Source organism: Diabrotica undecimpunctata, chromosome 8 (assembly GCF_040954645.1).
Source record: "Diabrotica undecimpunctata isolate CICGRU chromosome 8, icDiaUnde3, whole genome shotgun sequence".
NCBI classification, from domain to species: domain Eukaryota; kingdom Metazoa; phylum Arthropoda; class Insecta; order Coleoptera; family Chrysomelidae; genus Diabrotica; species Diabrotica undecimpunctata.
In genome coordinates, this window is record NC_092810.1 from 103,719,333 (window position 1) to 103,733,889 (window position 14,557).

General features: G+C 33.5%; 1 protein-coding gene across 1 annotated transcript in view; it reads right to left on the reverse strand.

The window, feature by feature from the left end:
- Positions 1-1,763, reverse strand: part of Polr2B (RNA polymerase II subunit RpII140) — a 36,816-nt gene extending 35,053 nt beyond the window's left edge. Inside the window, exon 1 of the mRNA XM_072540670.1 lies at positions 1,645-1,763. Within this exon, the coding sequence (XP_072396771.1) occupies positions 1,645-1,663 (19 nt within the window). The 5' untranslated portion in view covers positions 1,664-1,763. The remainder of the gene's footprint in view (positions 1-1,644) is intronic.
- Between the last annotated feature and the right edge of the window lie 12,794 nt (positions 1,764-14,557).

Consider the following 14,557-nt stretch of genomic DNA (forward strand, 5'->3'; position numbering starts at 1 on the left):
GGGAGAAAAACCTCATCTTGTTCATGATTTGAATCAAATATACATAAAATATTTCAAAAAATTTGTAAAGGGTAACAGATAATTCTGAAAATGAAAATGCTGCTGAGTTCAAAGAGTCATTTTCTGACTAAGGTTTCCGAAATTTGAATTTAACCAAAAGGATCCACTGTTCTATTCAATCACCTGTACAACCTTTGGGCCAACAACCGACTCCATTATTGATACAAAAATATTAAAATCTGATATCACATTTTCGATAAAACCCCCTGCTTTGGAGGATTCCTACACAAAATTTTACACCAGTCTGCCTTACTACAATAAAGAAGATTGAAACGAAATAGATGTTGATCAAGACTTCAAAGTGAATTTTTGCAGAATTTTTGTAGTTGTAATCTCTTCGGAAGTTACACATTGTTCCATAACATTAATATTTTTTAAAAAGTAGTATTTGTAAATAATTTAATTTTTTAATTGGTAGTAGGTAGTTTTTCTTTTAATTTTTTTATTTTTCATTACTTTTAATTTTTTTACTGTTGTTCCTGTAACATTATTTTAAATAACAGTATGTTATTTTAACAAAAGTAATAAGGACATAAGGAAATCACAAGAAATGTTTAGTGCAAGCACATAACTGGGATTTTTGTATAAAGCCTACACATGCAAAAACTAGATAACTGGGAATTTTCCTGACTTTTCTCCAGATATTCACAATATTGGAAAATATGTTCATTATTAAACTTCATATAATATGGTAAGTAGAGAAGATAAGAATATTAAAATAGTTGTAGTATTGAGGTGATGATATATACACAAGAGACTGCAAGGGCAAAAATTTAATCTCATACAGAAGAAAAACAGCTTTTGTTGTGCCCAAGCCCCAAACTACAATTATGTTTCACATTGTTCAGTAGGAAACACATACTTAAATAATAATATTTCTATGTACTTGGCTGTGTAAAATAAAAGTACCAACCTTAATGTAATTGTCTCTGAAACAGCTTTAAAAGTATATTTCTTTACCCGTTATTATCTAGTACTGGTTAAACAGTTTTTAAAAGTATCATAACTTCATTATCTACAACTGTAGACAATGAAGTGTCTCAATTTATGGATCTCCAACATTTTGGTATAAGTGGTGTAGTTTATAAACTGATTGAAGCTGTACACTGAAAACTAGAGGCTCATTAAAAATAACTTTAAGCATTGTTACTGTGTTATTCTACTGTATGAGGGATGCCTACTTATCCAAATTTGTGGATAAAGTTGACCTAACCGGTGCTGACGATAACACTGTAAGCAACAACGCGTGATACAATGTTTGTAGTATAACTTAATGTCTGATGGAAGAAATAAGCTCTAATGCGATATAAATAAAATGTATATTATATTATGCTAATGTGTACTATTACCTCAGAAGCAAATGAATACAAAAAATGATCACATACACATACTAGCCTCTTATACTTAAATACTGCCATTGCACTGTAAAAGTAAGTCTCCAATCAGTTCAGTACAAGAATAACAAAAATTATTTTATATTTTGTTTCACTTGGTCTATAAAGAATGTTGCTTTGTGGTGTAATATTGAAATCGTTTTAAATATGTAAAAATATTATTTGAAATTGTTGTGACATATATACTAACCATCTTCTTGATCATACATCTTGCTATATTGTACTCAAAATTACAAAATAAATAAAGAAGCACAACTCTGCTTTGATGCAGATGCCTGTCTATTTTAGTTTTGACTATTTGATATTTGACAGTCCGGTTGTCGGTTGACATACATGACATGATTGACATTGACAAAAAATGAGAGTTTATTTTACTATCATTTAACACCGCAGGGAACCTCGAAACCGCATGGAAATTTCCGTATTCATAAAAACTATGTCTTATAACATTTTCAGTTACTGTCAGATGCTTACGTTTTGATAATGAAGCTACAAGCATAGATAGAATAAAAATGAGACGTAGTTGAAAAAGTAATGGATAATTTTCAGTCTGTCTTTGCACCTATAACTACCTATGTAGTTCACTACTGATGAAAAATCGTCATTTCACAATAGGCGTACTTTTGGACAAAAAATATTCCAAATAAATCTACTCGTTACAAAATAAAATTTTTGTGGTAGCGGATTCAAGATGTTATTATATCAAAAACTGAGTACCAAACCCTCAGAAGTGGTTTTGCGATTAATTGCACCAATATCTGAACGACATTTAACATATGTGGATACTATCCAAAATAATAAGAAGTAATTTCCTTTAATTATGACTGATACTAAGCATGGGAACTACGTTCTTTCAAAGGGGGTTACGCAATTTTCAGGTACAAATGGTTTTGACGTAACGGGCCCTATTCAGATGCGAATCTGTACGGAGGATAATGTCCGACGGACAAATCCTCCGGACAGATCCGCATGTGTGTATCCATGCGTACGCCACGCCGTATGTGTCTTGCTCACCGTCTGTGGTTCAAGATGACGAACTCGGATAGCGAACCAGACATATACGCATGTGAGTGAATAGTTTCAGATTTGTTCACCTGACGAAGATTACCTGTTAAATTTGTATTCTAACCACGGTAATAAATGTGTATTTATATTCAATTAAAATGGCATTCGCGGAAAATAAGGTTTTTTGGAAAAGTTTTATTTTACTATATAAGTTGAATGTTTGTGGAACGTAAAAAGTAAAGAATATTTTAACAGGCAACTGCGAAAAAACGCATATGAAGAATTAGTTGAAAAATGCCAAGAAATTTGTCCAGATGCAGATGTAAAGTATGTAAGAAAGAAAATAGCTTGCGTGATGGATTTCGACGTGAGTTAAGAGAAATAAGGAAGAATAAGAGAACTGGGTCATATACTATAATACCACCTTGTGGTATTTTGACCTACTGTTATTTACACAAGATCAAGAAGAGGTTTGCCCTTGAACATCTTCAATTGCATCTCAGGGATCGAAAAAGGATAGTCAAAGTGAAACAAAGGTAAGACATATATTTATCTATTATTATTTATTTTTGATCCGTTTTAACAAAGAAATGGACACAGACACTCAAAGTTAAATATGTTAGACATTTTCTATTAAATTATTAATTTCCGTTGATCATGTCTTCTTGAAATGATATTCGTCTTTTATTACTATAGTATTGAGTAAATGCTTTTCTCACATTTTTGGCAATATCATTGTAATAGGTCCTTCTGTTTTGTAAACCTTGTAATTGACGAAGCTTTTCACGCCAATCACCATCTTGAATGCTGCGATTACTGTCCTCGCAATCAATAGAGAGACTGTGTATATACGTAGAGCTCTTCCTTCTGAAAAAATTATGTAGAACACAACATGCCATTACTACTTTATCAACTTTTTTTGACATTATTAAATGAAATTGTGCTTAGTAATACTCTGAAACGAGAAGTCAATATACCAAACACATTTTCAACCACTCTTTTTGCTCGACATAGGCGATAATTAAAAATTTGTTCATTGTGACTAATACCAGTTCGAGAATATGGTTTCATTCTATTTTCTGTGATGCTAAAGGCATCGTCTCCGATAAAAATGTACGGAAGTTCAAATTATGAGTTCGCGAGATTATTAGGAGGAGGTATATTTAAGGCATGATAAGGATGTGGCATTTTCCTCGAATTTGAAAAGTTTTTAAGCTCATTTTGTAGTGAAGATCTCATTCTCAATAAATTTGGTGCTCTATTTGCAGTCTCTTCCTTCTCTAGGTATTTCAACAATGTACAACAACACGTGGAATTACCTCAAAGATGCAGGAAATACTTGTGCTGGTTATTTTAATAATTTCTTCGGACGTTTTAAGGAGTTTGATGCCTTGTTCCTTTAACTCCCACTGAGAAGGTGTTAAAATAATTAAATCTGTACAAAGAGAGCTTTTGCTCTAATAAAATCGCTCCATTAAATAATAAGTAGAATTCCAGCGTGTTCTTAAATCTTGTACTAGTTGGTGGTTTGGTAAGTTAAGTTCTTGACGAATGGATTTCAACTTTTGTTGTGTTATACTAGAGTGATTAAAATAGGTAACAATATTTTACTTTATTCCATTAATAGTATCTGGAACTTTTGTCATTGTTTTGATCTCAGTAGTAGATCTTTTGTTTTTAGTGTTCCCAAACCGTCACCACTGTAATACTCTTGACACCACTTTTGCTGTTGTTCAATCAGGGAGTTTAAGTTTTCACGTCCAGGGTGTTGTAAAAGTATAATTTTTTTCCAGGTTTATAAATAAGCAGTAATTATTTCTTCCTGACGTTTCCACAAACACGCAATGTAAATACTCATACTGTAAGCGCCGGTTATGAAGATCCAGCGCAGATTCTTATTTTCGTACCGATTCGACCCCAGCACCTTGTTTACATAATTATTCACGTGGCGCAACGTTAATGGTTCGATGCCGTTAATTATATAAAAAGCATAATCACGCCACTGTTCAGCTCTTCGGGTACAGTCGGCACACGTTACATGTGTGACGTTGTATCTTTCTATGTGATGTTTACAGTATTACTTAACACAAAGACTGTCGTCTTGGTCATGGCGAAAAATTACCTGTTCCAGAACACATCATCACACAAGACGACCACCAAATTGTATTTGTAGCAGAACCACCGAACGCAGAACATTACACTACTACCTACGGATGTTCAAAAAGTCTATTGAAATTCAAAATCAGCCGATTAATTTTAGTTACAGAGGAAAGTGCCTGCATGCATCAAAGAGCAAGCAAGCAACTTACCGATTCAAACTAACCAAGCTATAAAAAATTTAAATATTCGGGAAGCACCATCATCGAACGGAAGACAGTTCGACTGTTTCCGCATAGCCTTTGATCCCTACGGTACTTGAAATCAAAATGTCAAGTATAAACCGGGAAAATAATGTATCATTATAACTCATGGTTGATTTTTGTGAGAACAGGTATAGTATATCGGCAATATTGGATCAGGTGTAAATAAATCACTACGACATAATAATCACACTGTATTAAACAAAATATTTTAATGTTATTGAGATGCTACTATTTTGCAAATAGAAATAATGATATGTGCAACAGAAGCTTATACGAGGCAGATAAGTAACCTAAAAAAAGACAATACTACCAGATTTCAAGATTTCAGAGAGAAAATTATTTATGCATACACCTGAAGTAGCTCCACCGAGAACGTCATATATACAGTACCATACTGGTGGAACGACGAGATCCAGAGCAAGTGAGCCGAATGTTTTAGACTCAGACGAACAGCACAAAGCTATAGGACCCCACAACACACTGAAAATTACAAGCGCGCAAAAAGAAATTGGGTAGATAAATTAAACGGGCGAAGCAGACTTGCTGGCAGAACCTATGTACAGCACTAGAATATGATGTATGGGATGAAGCCTATAGAATTGTCTCAAAAACATTAAGGAAAGAGACCCCATACAGCCTTTGTGCAAAAAAAACGGAAGAAAATAGCTAATACCCTATTTCCTGCTAAGCCTCCACAACAGTTCATTAAAAATAACGTCAACATTTGACCTGACGATTTTTCGGTTGAAGAAATAGCAATAGCGATGAAAAGTATTAAATTAGGAAAAGCAGCTGGTCCTGATGGTGTGCCTCCTGTGGCAATAAAGATCATCATAGAGAAAAATCCTGAGATGGTCCAGAGGGTCTTTAATGAACTCCTTCAGAAGCAAATGTTTCCTTAAGACTGGCAAAGACAGGCAAGACTGACGCTTATAATTAAACCGGGCAGAGAACCCGAGACTGCCAACTCTTACAGGTCGATCTGCCTTTTAGACAGCCTGGGGAAATTTTAAGTAAAAAAATCTAATGAAAGAAAATATAATTAAAAATCGCCTAGAAGACGAATTACAGATAAACAGAAGTATATCTGACAAACAGGATCGATTCAGGAAATCTAGATCTTCCGTCGATGCGGTAAAAGAGATAAGTGACACTTAAAAAGGACGAGGAAGAAATGAGCCACTCTCGTGATGTTTGATGTGAGAAACGCATTTAACTCAGCTAACTGGGGTCACCGCATTGGAAAAAGCAGATGTGTCCGATTATTTGATCAATATAATTAAGAACTACCTCAATGAAAGGTTTAACCAAGTGGCAAAACCTGAAGGCCCGAAAACATCAGCAGGTGCACCGCAAGGATTCTTTACTAGGACCAACGCTTTGGAACGTTTTATATATTGAAATACTAGAAATCGACTATGGAGGAGATACCAAAGCTATTGCATACGCAAACGATTTAGCTATACTCATCCAATACAACAATTTTGAGGTAGAAATGCTTGTAAACAAAAACCACAGAAAAGTCAACAGATGGATAGTAAAACAAGATCTAAAGTTGGCAACAGAAATTCTGATCTTAAAGGGCCACAGAGCCCGTCCAACCTGAATTTTATAATAGGTAGTACAAGGATAGAGCCTATGTACAATGCTAAATATCTGGGCATCCAACTAGCCACAGGTTTAAGATTTACAAAGGACCTGATGAAGGTAGTCCATAGAACAGAAGAGAGAACCGCGGCATTAATAAAAATTATGCCATACCCCGGCGGTCGAAGTACCCTCAAAAAAAGGATGTACCTTCTACCCTCTTATACGGCGCCTCTATATGGTACGAAGCCTTGAGAATGGCTAAATATAAAGAACTGCTTACAAAGGCACAAATAAAGTCCCTACTAAAGGTAGCAAGAGCTTACCAGACTACTTCTACTACTGCCCTACAGGTCATAACGAGTACGCTCCCCATTTACCTCCTAACTAAAGAAAGAGAAACTCATAACAGAGAAAACATTCATCTACCAGAAATAAAATCCGAAATAGGATCACATATGCCTCAAATATGGCAAAATAAATGGGAGGCACAAACGGCGAAGGCTCAATGGACCAAAATGTTGATCCCTGATGTGGTTACATGGTCCAAATATAGGTTTAGAAGGTTAAATTATTATTTTACACAATTTCTCACCGACCACGACTACTTTAGGTCGTACACGTATAGAATAAAGAAGACCAGAAATGATTTGTGCATTGATTGTGGCGTCATAGACGACGGGATATTTTCCAAAGAGAACAGAACTTAATATCAAAGCTAGAAGCGATAACACCCAATAACTTAGTACAAATAGCCATGCAGATCAAGGTATTTTACGATGTTACTGTCGACCTAATTACACAAATAATAAAGAAAAAGAGCGTACCAGACTACTTCTACGACGCCCTACAGGTCATAACGGGTACGCTCCCCATTTACCTCATTTAAACAAATAATAAAGAAAATGGAGACGCTATAAAGAACGGGAGAGGAACAGGGTAGATGAGGTAACAAATTACATATAGTGCGGTCAGGGGCCCTTATTGGCCTATTTTAGACACGTAGTAAGGGGAGACCGATATAATAGTCTTCAACTTATTATGATGGGTAAAATCGAAGGACGCAGAGGAATTGGTAGAAAGCAGGCCTCTTGGTTGAAGAATATCAGGGAGTGGACAGGAATGAGGAAAGCTGAGCAACTCTTTAGAATAGCTCAAGACAGACAGTTTCACTATGTTAATCGCCAAAGTCAAGGGGACTTGATAGGGCACGTTAAGAAGAAGACGATGTTTTCACGACCTCGTGCGCCCCCCCTTTTTTATTTATTTTACATTCCCCTTGTCAGACTACACAGATCTGTATTTTTATCATCCCATAATTTGTCTCTAGATTTTAAATTAAGTGGTTCTTATTGTTTTTAGGTAAGAATCTTCTTCCAGTTTTTTCACTCGAATTCCCAGACTGCGCAAGGCATCTCAATGTTTCGTTTGAACTCGTCCGGGGATACCTTGTCCGAAGAAGGGGTGGTTTTAGTTGGTAGGCGACTGGTCAAGGGTGCATATAATCCATACTTTGGATGCTAGGTCCTAGCATGTGTCCCTCCTCGGATTTAATCCAACAGTACTAGGGACACCTTTCCTAGTCGGTTTAGAACCTTTCCACCTCGGTCAAAGAAAAAAAGATATAAACAATTTTCATATTTGAAGACAGTTTGAGTGTTTTCACATAGCCTTAATGGTTGATTTTTGTGGGATAAGGTATAGTATATCGGCAATATTGGATCAGGCGTAAATAAATCACTACGACATAATAATCACACTTTATTAAACAAAACAAACAAAATATTTTAATGTTATTGAGATGCTAACATTTTGCAAATAGAAACAATGATATGTGCAACATAATTGTTTGCCGATTTTTTCAAAATCTTTCTCAGTAATTTTTTACGAGTGAAACACCTAAAGTATATATACCACATTCAATTGCATATTATTTAGTAAATTTTAAAACAGATATTATCGAAAAAATTATTGAGCAAGATTAAGGCACGAGAATTTAAAAAAATTACTTTTCATTATTACTATTGATAAAATTGACTAGCTTATTTACTATTGAACTGGTTTTACGCCTTATGTGATAATAGGGTGTCATCAATATTATCGGTCCATTAGAAAAACTGTTAAGTGCTCTTGTTAGTGATCCAGTTTTCAGCTAAATCCGACAAGATTTTACCGGATATATCGACATTTTGTAACATGAAATGGATATTGATCAAGAATTATTTTAAACAGGATCGCCAACAAAGACGCAGATATACATGACAGTCGTCGAGTTATGCGTATATACAGCGTCTTCTACAGTTTTTATAAGAAGGAAAGATAATAGTGCGGTAACCTTATCATCAAATTAGTATCGTATACACACCGTTCTAAAAACACAGATATATTGAAGAAAAGAAAAGCACAACATTAATTTAATCAAAAATATTTCTGTTTTACAATATATATTACTAACAAGAAATATTTTTAATTTATAATATTTTAGATATGTTGAGAGGTTGAGAGTTAAGTAATCGTGGAATAAAAGAATAATACAATTGTAAAGTTCCCGTGCTGAGGTTTTGACCTACTGTATAATTTAGGATATGCAGACAGATATGATAAAATTTTGTAGGATTGAAAATAGCGTGCATCTAGACTAAATACAATTATTACAGTCGTGTTGTGATCTTAAGCGAAAAGCACTAGAAACAGCATACATAGATACATAAACCTAACAACACAATCTAATCGAAAAAATTAAATTACTTATCCCGACTTTTTAATTGTTATAAGTGAAAACAAAACCAATCCTCACAGATATGTCAATCACAATATCACCAAACGCTCCATATATTTTGTACTTAGCAGTCATCACCATAAATAAAAAAATTAACAGAGCATGAAAACTATTAGAGCTTGATACTGATAGAAACATGAACTAGGTCCTTCCCATGGACACGGATGTTCAGTTTGAAGCATTTTTGTATGAAGTGTAGCTTGAACTATGAATCTAGTTAACTGCTCACATCAAATTGAGTCAACCAGTCCATCACTATTATTATTGATATGATAATAGTGTGACCTATCTAGATCGTAACAAAAAAAAATCATCGATGTGAGGAAATTTAAACAGCTAACAAAGAAGTCGAAACAGTAAGTTCCAACATAATACAAAATTTTGGAAATATGAGAAAATAGTTTGGGAAAGTCTACTAAAGGAAAAATAAATGACAAATGAGTAAGAGAAAAACCTTAAAGTGATGGGTGGATAATTCCCAAAGAATCATTGTTCAACGGTTTTGGAAAACACTGTAGCAATCACACTTTCTAAAAATTATCATGAAAGTAACATGGTGATTTTACAGGGGGAAAACATGTACCGTTTACCACATTTTGGTGGTCCTATGTCAGAAATGCTTTGAATGGCAACTGTCACCTACTACCCAGTTGCCAGTTGATAAATAAAAATGACATCAGTGGGCGAGACTATGCTACTGAAATACAAACTTTCCTCAATTCTATTGGCTCCAGTGTATAATAGGTACAACGGTTGAAAGTATTGATTTAATGTTCTATGAGAATTGACCTGCAATCACTAGCAATTTTTGACTTTCCTTTTAATAAAACATTTTTTATGTGATCAAATTTTAAACAAAATATTTGCTTTGGAATTGTTATCAAAGAAATAAATCGTTTTATTATAAAAGTTACTTTTTTGTAATAAAAATGTTATAAATTCGATAAAACGAATGGGGAGGGCAACCGTATCGCAACAAAGAATTAGCCTGAATTGTTAAAACATAATTTAATGTTTTGTAATCAACACAATAATCAGAAGTATTAAACTTTTCTAGAAGTTATTACGGATGAAAATTGACGTGATGAGGTTTTAGGGAATATCGATGAACAAAAAAACATTGATGTGATTTAGTTTCAAGCTGTTATCCTCTAAGGAATCCAGGTCTGGGTCCCTAGCAACTGATATAAATAAAAAGCTTAAGTATAGCTTTTCTAATAGTAGCTATAGCTACTAAGTTGGGGAAAGCTATATATGCATTTACTCCCATTATAATATTTTTGTATATATCTTACATTTGATTTAAACTGTCGATGAAACATGCTACAGAAATATGAAATGACGTATTTTAGACGTCCTATATGATATACGATATGAAACGACCTATATCTGATTCTGGGCATGAAACTGATGGGGCAAGAGGGGGATATTTCCTTACGTGCCACAATGACTTGATAGTCAACGTACTTCAAGAATCAATCGAAGTTCAACATATTTACTTATAGCTTAGTGTGTTAGTAAAGTGTCCATAAGTTAAATCATCAATATGATACAGACTCAAATCTTTTTTTCGCGATATAGTAGCCCGAAATCGAATTCATAACTTATTGTGGATGTACATAGCATGAACGGCATTGGTTAAGAAGATTTCAGTTAGATGACATAATCAATATAAAATTTATAATTTGAAAACCTTACATTAATATATATTTCTGAAGAAATCCAGGATATAACGTCCGCCTTGGACTAAATTCTGTTTTATACTACTATTTCTTAATTGATAAAGACCCTGTATTCAATAAAGGCTTCTAAATGATATCTAACCTTTAGCTGATTGTGATTTTTTAATATAGTTATCAGGGAGCCGAGATATAACAATTTCGGCGTTAATAGATGATCTTGCAAAAATAGTTGCTTATAAATCAGTCACATTTATATCTACTTACAAAAATTTTTAATATCAATTATGTATATACATATATATTTTGGTCAATAATTCCATAAATTAATAACAGTATTTTCTCAAACTTGTTTTGAGAACTATAAATAAGGGGAAAATATCACAACTTCCAATATCACAGAAAAATAATTTTGCAGGAATTAAGTACGTAAAAATCACAAAAATTTAAAATATGGCACCTAAAATATATCCACTTATTGATGAATTTGAATAAATTTTTTAAAAGTTTCTATTTTCATATATTTATAAACTCTTTGTATAAATTATTGAAGTGTATCTATGCACAAAACTCAATATTTCACTTAACTATAACTGTTATGTTAAAACAAAAGCTCAAACTGTTAATAAATAATAATATACTCCTCTACAGAGAACATTTAAAACTAATCTTGAAGACAACCCACGCGAAGGACATCCAAAAAGTGTATTAACACCAGCAGTCATAGCAAATATACAATATATGGTTTTGGAAATTCTTTGATTAATCGGGAGAGATTTAGAAGAAACCCTAGGAAGCTCATAAGATCGTGTGAGTAATGACTTCGCTATCAATGAAACAGAAGAATGTGACTTCTCACCAAAATTTAGAGCGTTTTTCAAAGGATAAACGGGATTCATACGTCGCATTATCAGTATGGATGCGACTTTGGTCTTCTCCATAAGCCTAAATAAAAACCAAACGCCAAAAATTGGTGTATACCTTGTGCTCTGTTTCCGAAGCAAAAACTTATCGAACAACTTACTAGAAAAACATTTAGAAAAATGATTACAAAAGTTTTTTGATTCGTTACAGTAAGTTGAGTTTCAACAATAAATAAGTAACCCCGCTTTATCAACCTGATAACGAACTCTTTAGAAAATGAAACAAACTAATCATAAAGAACTAGTGCTCTTCCATAGGATTCGTTGTGTGGTTCATCTAATAGAAATTAGACAATCACACGCTTTCCTTCTCTACTACATATAAAAGTATAGCAATCTAATCTCGGTTCTTCTAGTGAAAGCTATAAATACCTTCCATGATCTGCCTTCTTTTCTCTCTGGCACCGATTTGTGTAAAAAATACTCTACCCCTTGTTTGCTACTCTTACCGGTGATAGGAAATCATAAGTTTCTCTTGATCTTAGTTACCACTGATCTAAAAAGTTTATTTGTGATGCAGGTAAACCATTCTTATTTCCCTTTTCCATTTTTATTCCCTTTGTCAGCCAATCCAAATTTTTAAAATCATGGTCCAGCACCGTAGGTGACATTGGGCCTCCTTGTGTAACCCTCTATTTTTGTACGATTACTATTAGCATGCCATTTTTTGTTGCCTGTAATTGTATACCAATTTTGCATTTGCATTAGTTTGTACCTGTAGTATTTTGCTTACCTCAACCGTGTCAAAGGCTTTGTGAAAATCGATAAATATTAGCACTAGAGGTTTATTGTAGTATTAAACTACTTTCCCTATTAGGGTTTTTATGCTTTGTAGATGGTCATTAGTTTTGTAACTTTTTCGGAATCCTGCCTGTTCTCTTGGTTGATTTTCTAAAGTCCCAATTTCCTTTTCATTCTTTAAACTATTATTCGCGTAGGTAAATATTGTACTTAAATTTTTCCATCTCCAATGTTGCGTATTGTTATCTTTATGTCTTGATCTGTGTAGCTCTGTGTAGAACTCGTCGAGTATTGTTAATATTTCATCTCTGCTCGTAGTTTCTTCTCCAGGTCTGTTTCTTAGTTTGTTAATTTCTTTTTTTTCCGTTTCAAAATGGGGGGAGATAAATAAAATAGGGGTTCCATTGGAATAAAAACGAAAGAGAGTCTAAGAACATAAATGTGTATAAATTTTTGTTACTAACTGAGAAACAGACGCTGCTATTGCAAGAAAATAAAGACATACTGTTAAACACTGTACTAAAAAATGACTTAAAAGGCTTAATATTAATTGTTATATAACACAAACAATATATTTTCATTCTTGTCATCGACTTTTTTATATGAACAGAAAGCTACCAGAAGACAAAAAGCAAACAGAACCTATTATTTTGCAACTTAAAATTTCATTTTTATTAGTTTTTCATTATGAGCGGTAATATATCTCCATACTTTTTAACTAAATAGTCAAACCTAAAAAAGTACTCAAATCACCAATTTCCACACGAAAAATTAAAAATATGCGGTAGGTATTTCTAATTTATTTATATTATTGATTTATGGAATTATACTTAACGACGATAATATCTACCATTTTGGCACCTTAAGTACTGCGCATGACGCTGCAGACAAAGCTAACCGTTGATTGCCTGGCACAACACGACAACTATTAAATAGCCAAACATTAAGGCCCCTGCTAACAAACTAATTACTAAGTATGCGAATTAGGATTGATCTGGTGACCTCAAATTGAGGGTTATACTTGGATTAAGATGGTTTTAATTTGATTCTATAATACCTATGAAAAATTGTTTAAAAACCTGATAATTTAAAACTACTGTATTATTCCCAATTGTGATATATATAACTGCGACATATAGAATTTTTCGTGTCAGTAAATTAATACAGCTGGGTAATTGGGTGCAACCGTAAGAACTTTCATCTGTATTACAAATATTTTGTTAGCCGAATAATATTGGTAAATCACATGAATGATACGTAATAGGCTGATAGTTTTAATGAGAACCCTTTACAACTATAGCTGGTTTAAAAACCAGGACATCAGAGTACACATATTCATCGTTTATGGTCAACAGAGTACATGTATTTCTATACCGTTGCCACTTAGGTGGAAAAATATGTAGAGACGTCATGTTGGTCTTTGGATGTAAGTTCGTGTACATCTATCTATGCTTGCATACTCAGTAAGTAGAAAGCTGAGCTAGACGCTAGAGGGACGAACTTATAGAAATAAAAGGCTTTATATTATGCACAATTTTTTATACTTTGTCTTAAGAGGAAGAACGAAAGACGGAACGTAGTTACTAAGAGAAAAGGATGAAAAAAGTAGTATTGGAACTTGGCCGTTCACTCTGGCATCGATAGCCACGCCCACAAGATGGCGGCGACTCCTGACATATCTTCTTTTATCTCAATTGGAGTGCCTATGCGAAGAACACTCGAAGATGGAGACTTAAAATCAATTAGAACAAAAAAAAAATGAACAAAAAAAAAAGAAATATGTCTCTTGATTGTTAAACAAGCTGTAGTTTTATTTTATAAATTTGGAGAGGGTAGGTAATTTTATTGTATTAAACATGCGTACAAGGACATTCATGATCAACTACTGCGAAACAGTAATATTAAGAGCAAAACAAATCTATTATGACCCATCCTAATGATATTGCTAAAAATATAGCCCAATAGAATTGGCAAAAGATTTATTAAAATGACGTTTATTTAAATAACTAAATTATTCTGAATCTCT